The sequence below is a fragment of the Numenius arquata genome, chromosome 5 (assembly GCF_964106895.1).
Source record: "Numenius arquata chromosome 5, bNumArq3.hap1.1, whole genome shotgun sequence".
NCBI classification, from domain to species: Eukaryota; Metazoa; Chordata; class Aves; order Charadriiformes; family Scolopacidae; genus Numenius; species Numenius arquata.
Window position 1 is genome coordinate 547,055 of NC_133580.1, and position 20,105 is coordinate 567,159.

The 20,105-nt window shown below is 53.4% G+C and overlaps 1 protein-coding gene across 2 annotated transcripts; it reads right to left on the minus strand.

Moving 5' to 3' along the window:
• Positions 1–1,507: 1,507 nt before the first annotated feature.
• AIFM1 (apoptosis inducing factor mitochondria associated 1) lies at positions 1,508–20,056 on the minus strand. Of its 2 annotated transcripts, none has more exons than XM_074147243.1 (17): positions 19,925–20,056; positions 17,270–17,397; positions 15,030–15,120; positions 14,128–14,157; positions 13,135–13,247; positions 12,887–13,017; positions 12,241–12,331; positions 11,429–11,513; positions 10,727–10,803; positions 9,301–9,409; positions 8,523–8,630; positions 7,403–7,491; positions 7,182–7,322; positions 6,494–6,636; positions 4,851–4,975; positions 3,626–3,822; positions 1,508–2,482 (listed from the first exon to the last, which is right to left on the minus strand). In XM_074147243.1, exons 1-17 carry the CDS (start codon positions 20,013–20,015, stop codon positions 2,411–2,413), a joined length of 1,821 nt encoding a protein of 606 aa, XP_074003344.1. In that variant the 5' UTR covers positions 20,016–20,056; the 3' UTR covers positions 1,508–2,410. The 2 variants fall into 2 exon arrangements, with proteins under 2 accessions (XP_074003344.1, XP_074003343.1); XM_074147242.1 differs by lacking the exon at positions 17,270–17,397 and adding an exon at positions 18,302–18,444 and having other exon boundaries at positions 19,925–20,015.
• Positions 20,057–20,105: the final 49 nt, after the last annotated feature.

The window sequence follows — 20,105 nt, forward strand, 5'->3', positions numbered from 1 at the left end:
GCCCCCGCTCCCCGAGCACACCCCCACGCTTCCCGGCAGCTTGTGTCCCGTCCCCCCCCCCGCCCCGGGGGCTCTGGCCACGACAGAAGCCCCCTTCTCGCCCTGTGCGGTGTCTGCTCAGCCTCACCCCGCTCCCCTCCGGCGTCACCGGGAGCAGTTGTGTGGGGGAGCGTGGGCACGGTGCCCGCCGGCCGGGCGCGGGGCAGGGCTGCCCCCCCCGGGGACGGTACAGTTTTATTGTACAGGTGCTATCGGGACTGAGGACGGGACAATCTTGGTTCTTCTGGCTCTGCCCCGCTCCCCGGCGGGAGCTTTTGGCGGGGGGGGGGGTGTGTGTTCATTCATTTGGGTTTTTTTGGTTTGTTTTTTTTTTTTTTTTTTTTCCTTTGTGTTGTGTTTCTCCCCAGCCAGGGCACGTGTTTCCCCCCCTCCCCAAACCTGGACTCCCAGCCGTGTCCCCCCCACCCCGGGGGGCCCGGCAGCACCTTGTTTAAGCCGAGGGTTTTTTTGCCTTTGGGTGTGTATTCTGGTTGCTCTTTCGGATTTCTGTTTTATTATAAGCAGCGACAGGCTGTGGTGTCAAAAACACTGATGTACAGAAAAAACCTGCATCAGGCCCCCCCCGTCTCCTGCCTTTTCTTCCTGGGCCGGGGACGTTCCTCGCGGGGTGGCCACAGGCTGTGGGTCACCGAGGGGAAAGGGCAAGGCCTCAGCCGGGGACATCGTTGCGCCCGAACACCTCTCGGGGAGACTCCGCTGCGCCTCCCCCCACACGGACCCCCCCTCTCCCCCCCCCGCCCCGGGCTCCTACAGGCGATGGAAGCGCCGGGGCCGAGCCCAGCTCTGCCCAAACGCCGCCGCGGGTGGCCGTGTCCAGCCCCAGCGATGGCAGCCCTGGCTGGGGGGCAGCCGGTCCCCGCGGGAGCAGAGGGGTCTTGCGGGGCACTGCTGGGATTTTAATTGTTGGTTTTGTTCTCTTTGAAACGTGCCTTGGAAAGATCCATTTTGAAGCTGTTTCCCCCATTCCGAGCCCAGGTGCCCCCCCAAGGGCCTCTCTACGTGCCCAGGATGGACCTGAACCCCCAAACAGCCCCCCGAAGGGCCAGCCCCTGCGCTGGAGGAGGGAGGGGGGTGTGTGGGGGCTGGGGGCACACGTGTGGTGGTGGGGGGTGACTCTGTGACACACGCACTCATGGTCATCCATCCGTTCATTTTTGATCCAGACATGCCTGGTCCTGCCCCCTCCAGCCTGGCCTTGAACCCCTCCAGGGATGGGGCAGCCACAGCTTCTCTGGGCAACCTGGGCCAGGCTCTCACCACCCTCACAGCAAAGAAGTTCTTCCCCACATCTCATCTCCATCTCCCCTCTTTCAGTGTCAAACCCTTCCCCCTCCTCCTATGGCTCCCCTCCCTCATCCAGAGTCCCTCCCCAGCTTTCCTGGAGCCCCTTTAGGGACGGGAAGGGGCTCGAAGGTCTCCCTGGAGATGGACCAGGCACAGACAAGCACTGGGGGGAAATCAACACATTTTATTGGACTGAAAGTCCTCCGTGGCCGGTGGGAGGCTGGTGGCACGATGTCCTCAGGGCAGCTGAAGGCCTGGGGTGCCGTCCATGCACCCGTCCCTCCCCGTGCCGCTCCCTCTGGGCGCTGTGCAGGCTCAGGGCCAGCCACCATCTGCGGGGACGTGCCGGGCGCTGGCAGCCGGGGGCTACTGCTCCTCCTGCCCCGGATGCAGGAGCAGCGGAAAGCCCCCCATCAGGACCGGCTGTGCCCGGTTGGGGCAGCCCCTGCTCTCCCCTCAGGGAGGCCATGGCAGGCCCCAGCCAACACCCCCCAACCCCTGCGCCCACGGCCTCTACAGAGCTCAGTCCTGGGGGCCTTGAGCAGCTCGGGGGGCACCGCCTGGGCCTGGGGAGCAGGGGGCTGAGGGGAGACCCCATCGCTCCCCACAGCTTCCTGAAAGGAGGGTGTAGCCAGGGGGGGTCAGGCTCTTCTCCCAAGGAACAGGCGATGGGACGAGAGGAAACGGCCTCAAGTTGCCCCAGGGGAGGTTTAGGGTGGAAACCGGGAGAAATTTCCTCCCAGAAAGGGCTGTCAAACATGGGAACAGGCTGCCCAGGGATGCGCTGGAGTTGCCAGCCCTGGACGGATTTGGGAAAATGTATTTTTCCCTGAGGGAAAAGCGAGCAGAGGCGGCAGCGCCCTCCCCTTTCAAAGCGGGGAGGCCCGGGGGCAGGAAGGAGGCCTTGAACTGAGAACAATCTGGATTTATTGGTGCAAACGTGAGAGCTCTGGGTGAGGGGAAATATTCACAGGGGCTGGGAGGAAGGCGTCCCAGCTGAAGGGGGGCACACAGCCAGCGGCCCCCCTGCCCCACTGGCTCCCGCTGCAGCGTTCCGCTCGGGAGCTCAGTCCTCGTGGATGTTGAAAAGCTTCGCGACTTCGTTGAGATCCTCGTGCTCCTCCCCATCCTTGATGATCTGGAGGGAAGAAGGAGGCGTTAAACCTGCCCCGACCAGAAACAGCCGCTGCTGCCGGACTGTCCCCGTGGGCACCGGCAACGGGAGGGAGTCCTTAGACCCTCTCTGGAGCTGGTGACAACTCACCCCCTGGGGCTGTCCCCACCACGGCACCAGCACTCACTGCAGCCACAGCTACAGGGGAGCCCGAAACGCAGCGTTCTCTGGCGACAGGCACGGCTGGAGTTAAACCCAGCCTCCCTGTCCCTGTCCCCAATGTCTGGATTCCCCTTCACAGCCGGGGACAAGGAGTGTCCTCCGAAAGTGACTCCTCTCAGCTCCGAGGAGATGAGCCGGCCTCTGAGCGCTCGCTCAGAGGAGCCGCTGTGAGGGGGCTCAACCCGCCCCCCCCCGTCTGGCTTTTGGGCAACGAGAGCGAGAGGCCCAGAAGCCCGTAGGAACTTGGCTCCCTGATTGGGAGGAAGGAAGGGAAGGATCTCTCTCTCACGGGGATGGAAGAAGGAACGGGTTTAAACTGCATCAGGAAAGGTTCAGAGTAGATACCGAGGGGAACTTCCAACATGAATGTGGTTCATTTTGGGCCGGATCACCCGGGGACAGTGTGATAACTACTGAAATTCTCCAGAGATGTTAAAATAACGACCTAAGTGCAGCTGCTCTTACCTTGGAGGATGGAGACAGACTATGGGGGGTGGAGACAGACTAAGCCCCTACTCAAGGCTGCTTCTAACCCTGACTTTTTGTGGCTGTGCATCTAGGATGACAGATGTTTAAGACTGTTTTAGACACTTGTACATGAGACAAAGTAGCACAAAAATAGGACATTTCACTCTGATGCCCAGTCATGTGTGGTTCTTGCCTGTACTTACTCCAGACCTGAAATTTCAGCCATGCAAAGGCAAGGCTTGAAGAATAAACCTGATTCCAATTGTTTCTGTAAGAATTTTGAGCAAACAGAGAGAAAATGAGAATCTCCTGGAATTCTCCCGGGACAGGGCTGCCAGTGGATATCGCACAGCTCTGCTCCAGACACAGCATCTGCATTGAGTTATCCTCATTTTAAATTGCTGGATTGATTTTTCCACAAGAAGGATCCCCAACCTAAGGCAGCCTCACCCTTCAGCAAACTAGTGCTGTACTGACCTTCCGAGCAATGGGCATCCTGTTGAAGATGTTCCATAACACGATTCCTACCACAACTTTATCCCTGAGGTAGAAAATGACGCCTTTGCCGTAATCTTCTCCTGGCTTTGGAACCTGTGGCGTCGGCGAAGAGCTTGGGGCGATGCGAACTTCTGAGGCTTCTGCTTCTGTTTCGCTCTCTGATCGGATACCCGTCCCTAAGGCAAAGACAAGGGATATCAGCCATCCAGGGCAGAGAAAAGCGGCAGTATTTGCCTGTGATGGTGGAAGCAGCCTGAAGAGCGAGGCTCTTGAAGAGATTGAGGGGTTTGTCTTCGAGTCGTGTCCAGCAGAAGTTAAGTTTCAGTAACACAAGAACGAAGCAACCCCAGCGTGAAGCACAACTCTCAAAGTTCCCACCCTCCACCACCAACTGCGACGGACAGAACAGTCTCCTTCCAGGCAGCACACACTAAAGTATTCTGAGATCCCCACGATCTCTTCTGTGCAAAACCTGACCATTGTATTGCCATGGAGGAAATTAGGCTTCACTGAGGAAAAAAAAAGTTTAGTTTTGGTAAATGGGTTACACGATGTCTCCTTGGAGGAATGTTGTACTTTAACCCCATTTTAATGTCAAAACCAGCTTTTAAAGCTAGAAAAGCACGAGTCACACGAGGAGAGGCTGAGGGAACTGGGCATGTTTAGTTTGGAGAAGAGGAGGCTGAGGGGAGACCTCATTGCCCTCTACAACTCCCTGAAAGGAGGGTGTAGAGAGGTGGGTGTTGGCCTCTTCTCCCAAGGGAATAATGACAGGACCAGAGGAAATGGTCTGAAGTTGGGGCAGGGGAGGATTAGATTAGATATCAGGAAGAATTACTTTACTTAGAGAGCGGTCAGGCACTGGAACAGCCTGCCCAGGGAGGTGGTGGAGTCACCATCCCTGGAGGTATTAAGAAACGTGTAGATGTGGCACTGCAGGGCACGCTCTAGTGGCCGAGGTTGTTGGGTTGGGTCTCTTTGTGGTTTTGTTTTGTTGGTTTTTTTTTTTTTTTTTTTTTTTTTTTTTGTGGTTGGACTTGATGATCTCAAAGGTCCCTTCCATCCATGAAGATTCTGTGATTCTGTGAAAAGCAAACATTGGTGTCTCCTAGTGCTCTGCACCAAGGTCAGACTGACGCTACAGAGGGAGACAGAGAACCCTCCCAGGCACGACAACAGCCCCTGGGCACGACGACAGCCCTACCTGACTGCTCCGTGGCACTTTTCGGGGTGTCTTTCGCTGTTGCTTTAGCAAAGACTCCAACCGTTGGCAAACTACTGTCAACAAGGCCAATGGCTTCGTACCCTACATTGGGGCCCAGATCGCTCCTAGAAATGAAGAAGAAAAAAATAGTCCTTTGTAGCATCAATGAGGCAAACACAAGGCAACTCCATCGGCCCCAGGTCCTTAACGACGGCGCGGTGTGAGACAGGTCATGGACGCAGGAGAAATGACACACATCAGCCCCTTCTGCGTACATTAGGGTGGAGCAAGGATTAAAGCACAGCAAGGCCAAGGCCATCAGCTTCAGGAGAAACCAGTTCAATGAACAATAGACGAAAATACCTCAGGCCTGCTCCCTTGAAGGAAAGCTCCCTTGAAGGAGGCTGGGTGGTGTCCCAGAGCTGCGTATATCTCAACCCATTCAGAGTCACCATCTGACCCCACCACGCAAACGGGAGGAGCACACACAGTGAGCAGGTACTTCCAAAAACCTTCCCTGTGGCTTGTCTAGTACGAACGGGACTGGGAGACAGCGCTGGGAGAGAAGCAAGTGTTCCTCCGGATCCCAGTGAGACCCTTTGACCAAACCCCCAGCCATGCTGAGTTATAAGCACTAGAGTTTGCAGCACAGACAATTATTTAGCTTGTATTTCAGAGAAAGAAATTTAAGGAATATTAAAGAGAAGACATTGCTGTAACACCTCCTCGAACCGGGCACCCGCTGAATTTGAACTGGGGTGTTTATGGTAGTCCAAGCAGCTGTGGTTTGGGCCCAGTAAGTACGTGTCTCAAGCGTTCCCGGCTATGCCGAGGGGATCAACGCCTCCCACAAACCAATCTGGACATCTCCGTATGGACACCACCACCGTTCTGGCCAGAGTCCTCCAGCACAGACTGGGGCCCAGAGCCCGTGCGGTACAGACCCAGTGTTCAGGCCAATGACAGCACGTCGGAAATCACTATTTTCGAGGGGGTTTCTCCAAGAAAAGTGAAACTCCTTTCCCCACATTTAAATTCCTGCTAACTTTATATTTCTGATCTTGAGCTAACAGGCTTTGGGAGGGGTTTTTGTGTCTGTGTATGTTATTTTTTGTTTGTCTGGGGGGGGTTGAGTTTTGTTTTAAAAAGAACTGCAGAAAGATACAGCGGAACTGCCCATTTTCTCTGGAAAACAACAAACCTCCACGTACGCAGCAACGTGCTGCTACTAAAGCACCAGTTCAGCTGATCAGCAAAGGCACAACACGACTGAAACCAAGAGACTGTGCTGGGGAACTACAGAGAACGGCAACACAAAAGCTGCTGCTGAGCTCAGCCTGCAGATCAGCCTGCTCTGAGGAAAGGGGCTGCCCTTTATCACTGCTTCCTTCGCGGAATGGGACTCGTTCAGGGAGAAACTGGGATTTACCGGAAGGAAAAACATGTCAGAGAGGTGGGGGCAGAGCAGTGGATGCTGAAACGCCCCCCCATTCCCTAAGCTCTCGGGAACAAGCAGCTGCACGAGGTATTTGCTGAAGAAGTTTCACTGAGCTTGGGGAACAGAAACCTTTACAAGGTGCATCTCGTTACAGCTCCCGCAGCAGGGCCAGATAAGAAACACCAAAGGGAGGAATCAGCGTTACCAGAACATGGACTGGTGCCAGTAGGGCTTCGCAGCTCCGGTCATGTTTTCTCCAGCGAGTCTCCCGCTCACCACGGCGTGGTCGTGGTGCTCCACACGTCTCCTACCCAGTTTGATATCATAGAAACAAGCAGCGTCCCCTGCCTTGAAGAGAATCATCCAGTGAGGACTGAACGCTGACACTGAACGCTCCAATTAATGCACAAACAAAAGGCACTGGGACGAGAACAAAGGGGAACCATCAGCTCAGTTTTTGTGACAAACCCCAAACACCACCGCCACCTCATCCCACTGTCCGGGCTACGCAAGTCCCAGCTTCTCAACACTTTTCACTGGTCTTTGGAAAAATAAGACAGCATCGGGTACATTTTCCCAGAGGAATCCAAGTCTCGACTCCCACCGAAGGGACTCTTACGCCCCAGAGTAACCCGGGTTATCTTTAGGTTACCCTGACTCCTCTTACACAGCATAAATACTCCAACACTCGCGCAGCCGTTACCACAGCAACAGAGTGTGCCGTGGCGCAGGAACAGACCCCACAGCTGCCGGCAGGATCTGCGCTACAATCGGCCTCGATACTTGCTATTTTTTGCCCATTCACCTCATGGATAGCTACCAGCTCCCGTAACTGTGTGTTCCGATGGCATCAGCGTGACCGGCAGAGAGAAGACTCCCCTGTGGGTACTCACCACCCAGATGTTGGAGCGTGCCTGCAGCTCCGCGTTCACCCGGAACCCCCCGAAGTCCGAGTCCACCTCCAGCCCAGCGGACTTGGCCAATTCCACGTTGGGCTCCAGCCCGACCGCAGCCACAATGTGATCCGTCTCCACCTGTTTGGGAATTCATCGTTATTACCTTCATCCTCTGGGCGCCCCTGCAAGCTCCATCCTCTTCCTGCTTTTAAATTTACCTTTCGGCCGTCTTTCAGCTTAATCACCAGCCGGTTGCCAGAGACAGAGACGGACTTGACCACAGCGTTAGGCATGACATTGACACCCTCTGGAAATAAACACAGGAGACTTAACTGCTTGTGCAGGGGCAGAGATTCCAGCCGAAGCGGGGATCGTTGGTGCCGCTGGGCAGAGCAGGGGCCGGCTGAGGAACCAAGGGAGAGGCCACCTTATCTTTGCTGCAGGTGCCAGTAGTTCTGAGCGAAGCAGCAGGAGAAAGAAACCCAGCTAAAAAATTGGAAAAAGCTACTTAAACGATAACCAAAAGTCCACGTCCCATATGATAAGGTCACATCCAGAAGAACTGCCCCAGACAGGTTCTCAGGCACCAAGGACACTCAATTACCCGTTGCTCTGGCACAGCCAGACCCAGGGGTGTGACAAGACAACTTCCATGAACAAAAGACAGTAACTCAGGCCCGTGGTTATCAATCTGCAGCCCAAACTGCAGCCCTCCTCCCTCTGCCCCCTCTCCGCCTTCCACTGCACAGGAGCATCCTCTGCACTTACTGCAGCGAACGGGAAAAAGCTGTCTCCGATCTCACTGACTTTATCTGCTGAACACCGGGGCAGCGTGTGCACGAGGTGTGGGGCTACACGACCCTTCCCTCAAGGTCACTCCTGGATGACCGCATTGGGCTGTCAGAAGTAACGTTATTCGAGGTTAGAGCACCTCAGAAGAGAACAGGCAGTTCTGGAAAGCTCATGCTCTGAGAGCACCTCAAAGAGGAGAACAGGCTGTTATCGGATGACAACTCTGGTTCCAGATTACAGGGGCTGTTAAAGTAACTCGCAGTACGGCAGCAGGGATCATTCCCTGCCAGAACAGCCAGAGGGAAAGTCTCACTGGTGTCAGAACGCAGACTTGCCCAGCCTTCCCAGAGGAGCTGCTGAGAAGCCAGAGACCCGTGGCGGCTCTGCGCTACCCAAGCAGCTTGCTCTGTCCCACACCCGGGCCACCTTGCGAGGGCCCTGGTCTTCCCGGGGCTCCCCTGACACAAGCAGAGCTGCATTTCACCAGGAGGAGCCACACAACAGCTCTGCCCCTCGCAGGGGAGGAGCACCGAAGCACAGCTTCACCTTTTCTGACTTTCTCCGTGGTCCAGTTGCTCAGATATTCAGGCAAGACTTTGCCCATATTGCCGTTCTCTGGGAAGAGCTGGATCACCTCCAGGCCCCTGGTTCGTGCTGGAAGGAAAGCACAGAGCAGGCTTCTTACAACCCGGGGATAAAGAGCAGCAGCACAGACTTCGGGACACAAGCACGTGCTTTACTTTACACGAGGAGCTTGACAGAAGTTTCCAAAACTGGGTGTTCTGGCCCCCAGATTTTCCACGGGAGTCACAAGGTGACTGGCCACCGTTTCACACACCTGCAAACTCCATGATATCAGAGAGCAGGCTTTTCCCCAAAATACTATGTATTTTACTTAAAACTCCCTTTATTAGAAAAATTACCATAAAGACACTACTCAAAAAGCAGCACACACTTGACAGTAGGAATCCAGTTGTTCACAACCTCTTTGGCATATTAGTTTTAGGGTAACTTTTAACACTGAGAGAGCAAATGTAACTTTTCCCAGGGTGGAATGACTTTGCATCCCGCAGAGCTTCCAGGGACCCCAACACACAGGACCCGGTGTGGTCGGGGCTGCCTGACAGCGAACGGGAGGGGAAATGGAAAAGCAGGTCAGGCCACAGAGCCAGCAAAACACACGGGGCATTGGGGTTATTCGAGGCAATCCACAAGTCTCTGCAAAAGCTCAGCACTTGGGGAACGCAAAGGAAGTTTCTGGTGCCAGGCTGCTCCCGTTCAAGGGCTACCGCTTCTGCCCAGGTGCCAGCAGGAGCACACTCACCTCTTCTCCCCAGAGCACAGGCCAGCTCACTGCCGAGAAAACCACCACCAATAATCGTGATGGACTTGACTTCTCTTGAGATCTTCTCCAGACTTTTGAAGTCCTCAATCTGAAAGAAGATTTATTCCCATTTCAAACAGGCCTGGCAGACAGAAGATATTTTTCTCCAATTTCTGCCTTTGAAATAAGAGCGACTCTCTCCCCAGCTTAGAAAGGGAAACATGTTTCTCCTTCCTCCTGTTCGTCCATTGCACAGAAAACCCTTAGGCTTCCTAATGTTTGTGCAAGTCCTTCCCTGTCCAGGCAATCTCAGAGTCCTGCGTTTTCCCCTAACTTTCACGAAAAATGAAATTTCTGGACACAAACATACTACAGCACATACAGGGAGTACTACAGGATGGCACAGCTCGCGTCACCCATCTGTCCCCTCCCACAGCTGAGCGGAGCAGCCCTGAGGGGAAGCCCAGCACCAGCAGAAAGGTCCAAAGGCTTCTTATTCCCCGTTCCCTCCCTGCGCTACACTGAGGAGAAGGCCCCATGCCTGTTCTAATCCCATGTGTTCAAGAAAGCGTAGTATGTCAACAAAAACCAACTCTGCAGCAAAAACCAGAAGGCCATTGACTGACTTCCACGTCTTTTACTCTCTTTGTCCCAAGGCACAGGATGAAGGTGAAGAAATGCCACGAAGGAGGTGTGGATATCAGATTATTGGCTCATCAGAAAACTAAGCCAACCCAAGGGCTAACGTGAACATTTAACTTCATACTGAGCGTGAATATCAGATTATTGGTTCATCAGAAAAACTATCTAAGCCAACCCAAGGGCTAACGTGAACATTTAACTTCACACTGAGCATGGATATCAGATTATTAGTTCATCAGAAAACTACTGAAGCCAATCCAGGAGCTGACATAAACACTCAACTTCACACTCAGCTAAAATTCCAGAGCCTGGGAGCAGTCCCTGTCCTGGCTGAGGCCCCAGTGCTGGACTGTGGCACACACTCACTCACAAGTGTGGGGCTGGAACACTAAGCTTCCTGCCTCTACACACGGCCCCGCAGGCACACACTGCTTGCACTCCAAATCGACTGGCAGAGCTTACTTTGTCCTGTTTTTAAAAGGCCTGGAAGGTGCAGCACAATCATGCAGGAGGGAAACTAAAAAAAAAAAACCCAATAATCACACTTTATTACAGCTCTAGGCCTGAGACAAGCAGATGAATGGCCTAATAGACCCTGCCTTGTTTACCTGCCTGGGGAAAAGGAATAAATAGCAAACGGGCTCCTGGTTACCCGCTGAGGGTGGCAGCTGCCAAGGAAAGGCTGTCCCGGACTCAAAGCAGAAGAGTTAAAAAGCTGAAAATAGCAGCAGTGGCTCTGGTTGTTTCCAGCCTCCCCCCAGGACCAGCAGCTCCCAGAGATTACCTTTCGGAACAGCGTCAGCCTCTGCTGTACGTCTTTTCCTGCTCTTTCAATGGCAGGTAAGTTCCTTGGAGAACCACCTGAGGACAAGGGCAGAGAAAGATTAATGACACCACGGCCGTGTCGCTGGCTACCCAGACAGTGCAAACCTGTCTTTAATCCGGACTCTGCCTTCCAAACTGTTACAATACGCTCTGTTCCCTGCTGCTGTCTGGGTTTTTAACATGAAAGACCACCTGTGTGAGCAGCAGGTGACCCAACAGCCACCCAGGGGAGAAAGATCTAACAGTCCACACCTTGCTCTGCTGACCGGAGACAGCCAGTCCCACCCGAACCACAGATGGCTAATGCCGCAGAACTGCCAGGGAGATGCTGGAGCCGTGCTCTGCCCAAGCAAGAGCTGGTGGTTCTGCTTCCTGCTGCTACGGGCAGGATTTGAAGCGGTTGGTCTGTGCAGGAGCTACCGGAGAATCACCTTTTCCTCCTTCCCTGCCCATTTACACAGAGCAAATCTTTGAACGTCCCAGAGAAGCTGGCTGACATGAGGGAGGTGAAAACCCCAACGGCACAGCTTTCTGTGTGAATGTCCTTTGCGTGACAGCTCTACCAAGCGTCTGACACATACGGCAGAAACTTCCTTGTCAAATAAATGCCACAAACAAGAAGCCTGTCACAAGACAAAGAAAAAAAAACCCGACAACTTACCAGTGGCGATTAGACACTTGTCATAGGATATCTGGGTACCATCGCTGAGCTTCACTGTGTTGCCTCTAACATCCATATGCACGACCTGCAAAATTAAACAAGCCGCAGAGCTCCAGCTTCCATGCGCTGCAGGCCATCCGAGTCAAACTATTGATCTGGGAAGCAAACTTGGAAGTAACATTTTCCCATCTTTAAGCTGGGGGGAAGGGAGAAGCCTGGAAGTAGGAATTGAGACAACTTCATCACAGATCAGACTGATCTCCCCAGGATCTGAGTCTAAAGAACAGAGGCCGACACCAGGCGTAGCTCAGCACCAAGAGGACTCACTGAAATCTTATTTTAGAACCAGATAAAAAACTGAGGAAGGAAATATATTAGAAGCCTCACATAAATGTTCCCACCTTCCTGCTGCTTCTGGACGATGCTTTTGCTCACATTATAACCCCCTACTCAGATCACTCCTCTCCCACCTCACCCTCTGAGTGATCACAGTCCAGTTCCCATTTCGTCACTCTGTCACTAAGCTCTACGTATTCTTGTCCCATCCCCAGACTCTAGACTTACTATTCTCCCCTCAGCTCACCACTATTCCTCGTAGCTTCTCCCATTATCAAACCTCACTCACGCTGTCCTTACGATGAGCACAGTCCCTGCTTCCTCCCATACGCTTTTCCCAAACTCACACACCTTCTCCTCCTCGGCCAGCCCCCTGCCCCACCACCCACAGCCGTTCAGTTCCGGCCTCCAGCAGTGGCTCTGCTTGGGAAGAACCGTATGATGCCAGAGCAGCAGTGAGCGAGGGCCGTACCCACCTTCTTGCCACAGAGAACAGCTACTCCACCATTTTCTACGAAAGGCAGGTCTCGAACAGGCACGTAGAATGATGGCGGCTGGAAATATATACTGAAAAAAGCTTCATTATCAAACGGGTTCCGCTTTCTCTGTGACACCAGTTGTTCAGCAGTTACCAGAGATACCAGGATAACTCTGTGCACCCATAACAAGCTCCAGAGTTCTTACTGATCTATTTCTGAGAATTAGGGTCATCACACTGTTGATATTCAAGGGTTTATTGCGAAAGTCACAAGAATCAAGTGTGACCCAGGAGCTCTGCTCAAAACCCCCACCTTTACTATTAATGCATTTCATGGGATTTCTGCCAGCGGCGGTGGATGTCTAAGGGAATCGCAGTGAGATCCAAGAGGTATGAAGTACGGAGCTAACACTTCCCAGGCTCCGCACACAGCGCAGTGCTGTCCCCTCTCCCGTCAGCCCAGCGACAACGCACAGACACACACAAACCAGGGCTCCCTTCACCCAGAAAAGTACCCAGCGGTTTGTCCACACAGCACCCGGGCCCTCCAGAGCTCTGCAGCGGCTCTGGCAAGAGCAGTTTGATCATGGCCAGCTTTTCATTAAACTCTCTCCTTCAGCCCTGCTGCCCGCATGGACACATACCTCCTCTCCTTGCCGTTCCACTGCTTGAACCGCAGAGTCTCTGTCACATGGGGATCATCGGAAAACCACAGTTCTTTGGAAAGAGGCGGACGCATGTAGGGCAGGGCAGGATCTTCGGACACAATCAGCACCTTTAATTGGTCATTAAACACGTCAGCTGTGCCGATGCCAGGCAAGCGGGCAAAACACAGGACAGAGGCTCAGTGCTCAGCCCCCCCAGCTCTGCTCTAGAACGGGGCGGCTCTTACCCGGGCACCAGGGTCACGAGCCCGAATGGATCTGGCAGCAGCAAAAGCAGCCGTTCCTCCACCGATCAGCAGGAAAGGAACATGGGATGGGACCTCAGGGCGAGCCCCTGGAGCTGCAGGTGACAGATGGGACCGCTTAGGGCAAATCCAACCCAGAAACCGGCCCCAAGAACAGAGTGTGGCACCAGATGCCTTTCACACACAGACTTCCTTCGGCAAATCACCCTTTGAATACCTTCTCCTCCCCTCTGCTCCACCCAAAGCTGCCTCCCTGCATGCATCAAACTGTCACATTTCAGCAGGTTATTTTTTCTAAGCTGGATCTGCAGAGCTGAGCTGGATGGCAACGGCGGAGTTTTGGAACAGGAAAGAATGTCGCTATTACATTTGCACAGCTGGGTGAAGTGGGTGCAAAATCGAAGACCCACAAAGTTCATATCCAGCATTCAATACACAGTTTCAGAAGCTTCATGTAAGACCAGGACATACCCTGTACAGCAGATTCAGGACAGCAAAAACACGCTCAGCCTCCGCTCTGGCCAAACAAGGCACCAGAGACCCAACACCAGGGTCTCACAGCAAGTGCCAGTTTGCTACGCCATCAAGAGCGACACAGCCGAAGGATCATTCAAAACACCAGGAGAGGAGACGTGGCCTGGGTGTCATTCAAACCAGAAAACAATTTTCAAAATTATTTGGAAAATACGGACTGCAGTGTTTGATTCAGCTGCATGTTGTCTCTAAGAGCACAAATCAACTTGTGAGCAAGACCAAAACTCCGCACTGGCCATTCAGTGAACGCTTTATAAGAAAGTAAAGTTCCCCAAAGTGCTAAAGCCTATTTTTCTGTAATTGCATTCTGAAAGGAGACCAACTTTTGAGTTCCCACCAGAATGCATTTCCTCCCACATGCAGGTCCTGTTTCTAAGCAACACGGGGTTAAACCATAAGTAGGAATAAAGCAGTCAGTTAAATATTACCATCAAGACTCACCTCTCGTGCCCCGAGAAGCAGCATCTGTACCTGGAAGAGAAGACACCGATTACTCAGCGAAGCGCAGCCCAGCAAGCGGTGCAGGCTGACTCCAGGAGGCCACAGGATTAACTCCACCAAACAGGGACCGACTCTCCAGAAACACAGACCTACCGAGACCTCAGCACTGAGGCTGTTCTCTCTGTTCTCCAGCCCCAGCCCTGACAAACAGCACGATCCTCTCCCTCAAACCAAACCAATCACTCTTCTGTCCTGTCTGCAGGGTATTCTGTTGGTTTCCCAGAGAAGTGACACAACACACCCCATCTTCTACAAGCTAAAGCCAGTGTCGGTAGGAAATAAATCCTCCTTTGGCTCAGCAGTTCAGACACAGCAGTTTGAGATCTCGTGCATTAAGAGAGACCTTCGAGGAGCAACCTGTGGGACCACATACAGCCTGCAAAGGATCAAGAGCCTCACCAATCGTCCCGGTTCCTCCCTCTACTTCTCACATGCCCAGGGAAAGGATTTGGTGCTGGCAGATCACATCATCCCTTTGGAACCACAGGGCCTTTGCCAGGCTGAGTAAGGACAGAAGCCAAAAGCAGGACTAACTCTTCTCTCTTATCACAGGAAGCATAAACGGCAGGAAGGAGCCCCGAGAGACAACCTACTTCATCCCCACAATTATCTGTAAAACAGACCCTTGGTCTGGGTCATAGAAAGCTCCCACCAGCTCCTGTGCTGGGAAGACACAGGAACTCACAAACAGCAGAACACCCCTGGAGGTGACAATGCCGTGACGGGGCAGCTCACGCTGATCTGTGCTTTCAGAAGGGCTCTGTTCCGTTTGCTTTAGAGGTCTCAAGTCAGCACCTTATGAAAACCAGGCCCAAGCCTAGAACCAGCAGGGTAGTACCCACCAGGAGACGATTCGCTTTCTTGGGATCGCGTAGTTATTGTCGAGACACGGCTGGTGAATCGCTCCTTGTTTTCTCTCAGTGATTTGTACACCTGGAGACAGAGGAGGAGACATGTACCCGGTGTATCGTACAGCAGCAAGGCACCGTTCTGCCTCCACCCCCCGACATGCTTTTGTCTGTCCTGCTGGCTCAGGACAGCCGTCTGCTTCCAACTGAAGCACAGGGACCAAGATGTACCTCACTGAAAAAACTGCCCGTAAAGGTACGTATCCTGAGCTACCGGAGGAGTGGCTCAGAAAACCACCTGCTCTACGGGTGGTGTGCTGGCCTTCAGCTGGCTGGTTGCCTTCCACAAGCAAGGGATCAACCTTTCTGCAGGTGTGTGGCCTCTGGGCTGCAGACCTGGCTCACGAGGAACCAGGTACGACAAAAAAAAATGCAAACAAAGCCCCAAAGGCTATTTGCAAGCTGTGCTGCGTGCCGGCACAACACAGCGCTGCAGACCTGGCTCACGAGGAACCAGGTACGACAAAAAAAAATGCAAACAAAGCCCCAAAGGCTATTTGCAAGCTGTGCTGCGTGCCGGCACAACACAGCGCTGCAGAAAAGGAAGATAAATTCAAGGCAAAAAAGCAACTCCCGGCTCCCAAAGTCCAGAGCAGCTGGAGAGAAGCAGCGAACAACTTTAGTGGGGTTTTTTAGGCCAGATGTTACCGTGAGCAGCAGTACCATCCCTCACGTCAGCACCGCTCTTCCCGCACGGGAACGCGGCTGCTCCAGGCAACGGCCTTCAGCTGGAAGAGACTCCCGTGTCTGAACGCTCACCCTCTGGGAAACTCAGACACAGTATAAACACGCTCTGCCTGGTCCGGGATACAATCCAGTGGTACGGACAAGGAGGGAACATCTTTTAAGACGTCACGTTAACTTCCGAGAAAAACTGGTGACGTAGGGGAGCACAAGAGAGCGAGACCACTGGAAGCGGGTCGCGGTACGATATTTTCCCCCGGTTAATAAATGAGGGAAGCAAACAACTTTTTAAAGGCAACACCTAGCCTTGCTAATAATCTGTATCACACGTGCACCACGTGAACTTTCAGTTTGCATCGCTTATAAAGGGGGAAAAAACCTCTCGAGACAGTCTGGAGCACAAGTGTCTCTCCAATCACTGGATTCTGAATTGTGAAAGAATACTAAAACTGGAACGTTTCCAGCAAGAAATAAAAGCCTCGGAAATGTAAAGGCAGGGCAGGTACCGCTGCGGCTGGTGCCAAAGCAGTGCCTGTCAGCTCACCCAGCGTTGTGACATCCAGACGGTGTCAAAACAGTTAATTCCTCTGGGGAACTGAAATCTCTTTCCCCCCCAGACATTCTGCATTTCACCAGTCTCCCCAGTAAGGTGGTTTCTGACACAGCAAATACTCTCCAACAAGAACAGAGGGATTTAATGCCAGGCAGGAAAAGGAGCCTGGGCAGACAAAGGCGTACCCAGGGAGCTGACACAACGTCAAAACCAGCAGAAGACAAGAACTCATCGGTGTTGAAAAGAACTGAGATATTTTTTAAGTCTTTTGCTTAAACGTCTAAAAGTCAAGGTTAACAAAACTACCTCTGCTTTTGCAAGCAGAACCGTGATGTTTTTAAGCGAGTGTGAAGGGCAGCACACAGCAAATTAAATCTGAGCCCTTAATTAAAAAAATGCCCCCATTATATACATGTAAAACATCAGATCAGGTCTGCAGGAGAAATCTCCCCAAAGGGACAACACCAAGGTCTTTCCAGCCAGAACCACAGCTGGGTATTTTGCCAGGTCAGAGTGACATTTCCCTGCTCTTCTCTGAAGAAATCACAAAGTTAGACAAGTTTTCTTCTCTGGAATGCTTATATTTAGTTGATTATTTCCTTTCCTTGTGTGCCAACATTTCTGATCTCGGAATACATGTGTTAATTAATTAGTGCCTTCCTGATGGTTATAAATCAAAGATGGCCGGGTTCGGTTATAGATTCATTTAACGTGGAAAAGATAATTCTGATTTTCCCCACTAAGAACTCCCCTGTTTTAGAATATCAAATTTGTAAACTTAAATTATTTAACAGTGTCCCTTGAAATTAAATATCTGAGGCCAGGGGGGACACAAAGATGGTTTAGTGCAAGTAAACGGCTAATTTGGGATGACATAGAGAACGGTGCCCTCCCCCCGCCCTCTCACCCAATTAAAACACATTTATTTAAGTCTTACATAAGCTCCAGTCCCAGTGACTGTTCCTCCTACAATTAAGTACAACAATAGGTTGCTGCCAGCTTTGCCAGGAACACCCGAAGACGTCAGGGATCTAGAAGGGCATCTTAGATGAGGACATTGCAAAACTGCAGGTGACGACAGGCAAGGAGAGAGGGAAAGAGCAGGGTATTAGGAAGGACTCTTGATTAAACAGATCTTGGGGAAAGCAGAATGTGGGCTGTAATTTCAGTTACCTTCTTTGTCAAACAAGGCACAGCAGGGCATGGGAAAGAATATTTAAAGGGAACAGGAAAAGACTTTTCCTCCATGCACTGTTCTGATTTTTTGTTGTTTTTTTTTTTAATTTCCCAGGGGCCTTCTGCGTGTGAAGTGTTTCATTAGGAGAAAATCAGGACTTGGAACTTTTAATGACTATGATCCTCTAAGAGAAAGAATTCTGAAACAAAGATTTGTGTGAGGTAAACTTGGGACCCATCCACGCCCCGGCAACGCTGCTGCTCTTCAGCTGCCTGGGAACGTCAGTCACTCTCTAGGTTGGGCTGAAAAGCTTTATCCTTTTGAATCTTTTGAGCAGGACGTAAACATGCGCTCACCGCTTTTGGGCTGCTTTCGTGTGCTTACACAGAACACTGCTGTTCTGAACTGAGATTTGGCAAAGAAGGGTTTATTTTGGTATTAAAAGTATATGCCATCCAGCTCCTCCCGAGCTGTATGCTGCTGTCACACACACCAGACAGAGCTGTGGTTGGTCACAGTATGTAAAAAAAGAGCGAAAAAAAAAACCAACAACCACCTAAAAGGTTTTTTGGAGTTAAAAAAAAAAAAAAAACTAAAAGGTAACTGAAATTACAGTTAAAAAAAATTATCCTCAGAAGTGAATTTACAGCCAGCTCAGTCAGCTCCCCTTGAAGTTTTCTGAAGGAGGAAACAGCTAGAGATAAAAAGCTGAGTAAAGTCAGCTGAAGGAGAGCGAGCGTTGACAGGAGAGATGTGTTGCAGCTTCTGTCCGTGAGCTCCCCTTCTACTTACATAGACACCCGCTCCCAATGTTGACAAGCCCACAACAAGGACAAGAACAGAACTATCGCCTTTGCCCCCGGGCACACCAGCACCAGCCGCCCGGCTGCTCAGCCGCACTTTTATGGGAACATTCCAGCGCTGCAACAAGTTGCCTAAGGAATACAATGTATTAGAGGAAAAAACAACAGAAACAACAAAAAACCAACCAACACACACAAAAAGACTGTCAATATAAAGTTATGGTTTGAAATTTAGAGACCAAGTCAACAAGCTGCTTGTTTGAAACGCCCAGCACCACATCTGAGCGACTGCAGGGGATTATTCCCTGCCACAACACCCGGCCCCGGGCAGTCGTGGATACCAAAACCATCTGGAAGATCAAAGCGGAACCGAACAAATTAACAGCAACATCTACCGGGAAGCTGGAAAGCCCGTCTGCGGCCGAAGGAGCCTCCCAGCTATGCAGTGAAGCTGGCAGAGCGCACCAGAGATGGGCACGTACGGCGCCTCTGCTGCTCCTACGTCCTTCTCCCGGCCTCCAGGTGCACTGTGACCCCCCCCGCACTCGCAGGGGCCACCGTCACCTCCTTCGGGGCGGCCGCAGGGACGGTCATACCAGCAAAGGGGCCCTTTGCCAACCCTGCCTGTGCCACCGAGGGAAACCATGAGCAGAAAGAGGCTCCTGCTGACAGAAGGGGCATCCCAAGTGACAAGGAGCAGCGAGGCTTGTCCATGCGGGTGGAAGCACCTGCCGGCTCGGCAGAGAGCGTGCCTGGCTGAGGGGCTGTACAGCGGGGTGGGGGTTTTTAACTGCGGGTTAATTACAGACTCCCACCTGTCCCAATCAGGTCTCTAAATGGAGCGGTGACGGCGATGGCTCGGAGCGCTGCCTGCAGCCGAAGCTCCTCTGCAGAACCCATTCCTTCCTCCTCCTCCTCCTCCTCCGACCCCCTAAACCCCTTTGATCCCTTTGCCTCACGGCGCCTGGTTGCGATACGGACCCGCAGCGACGCCACCAGCACCCAAAGGGGCACGGCGCTGCTAATTACCCCCCCGCCCCCCGGCTCGCGCCTTCCCAAAATATACGAGTTTTCCCTCCCGTTCCCGGGGGAGGGAAAACTAATTAATTCCCCTCCCCCGTCCCGGCTCCCCCGCAGCGCCCTTCCCCGGCGGCTGGCGGTGGAGCGGAGCCGCCCGACCCCGCCGGGGACCGAGGGCAGAGCAACGGCCCCGCGCCCGTTCCGCCGCCTAAAGCGTTTTTTGTCTAATTACGCCAAATGAGCTCCTCACCCGGCAGCGCCCGGAGCCGCGGTCCGGCTGCCTTCCGCCCGCCTAACGGGAGCCGAGAGCCCCGGAGCGAGCTGCGGCTGGGGAAACCGGCGGCTGCCGACGGCGGCCCGTCCCCCCCGGGCACCGGCCCCGCGGGGAGGGGGCTCCGGGCCGCGCCGCCGCCCCGCCCGGCCGCGGGAAGGGGCGTCCTGCCCCGCCGGTGGGAGGAAGCCAGCGGCGGGCACCGGCGCCCGCTGCTTTCACGGAGTTTCCCCCCGCCCGCCCCGCACTCGGGCCTACTCTACCGGCAGGGCCCCGCCAGCCCTCCCGCCGCCGCACCGGGAGAGACCAGCCCCGACTGACCTGCGGCGGCTCGGCCCCGCGGTGCGGGGCTGAGGGGGCGCAGGGCGCGCGCCACCCCTCCCGCGGCGGCGGCCACGCTGCAGCGGAACATGTCGCCGGTCCCCAGTCGCCTCCCGCCGCTGCCGGCCCCGCCGCCCCGCACCGCGCCTGCGCCGCCGCCCGCTTCCCATTGGCTGCCGCC

Coding starts and splice junctions, on each gene's coding strand:
- AIFM1 (XM_074147242.1), bottom strand. CDS start 20,015: ATGTTCCGCTGCAGCGTGGCCGCCGCCGCGGGAGGGGTGGCGCGCGCC. Junction 10,804..11,428: donor CAAGTGTCTAATCGCCACTG/GTAAGTTGTCGG, acceptor CCTTGTCCTCAG/GTGGTTCTCCAAGGAACTTA. Junction 3,823..4,850: donor AAGTGCCACGGAGCAGTCAG/GTAGGGCTGTCG, acceptor TCTTTGCCTTAG/GGACGGGTATCCGATCAGAG.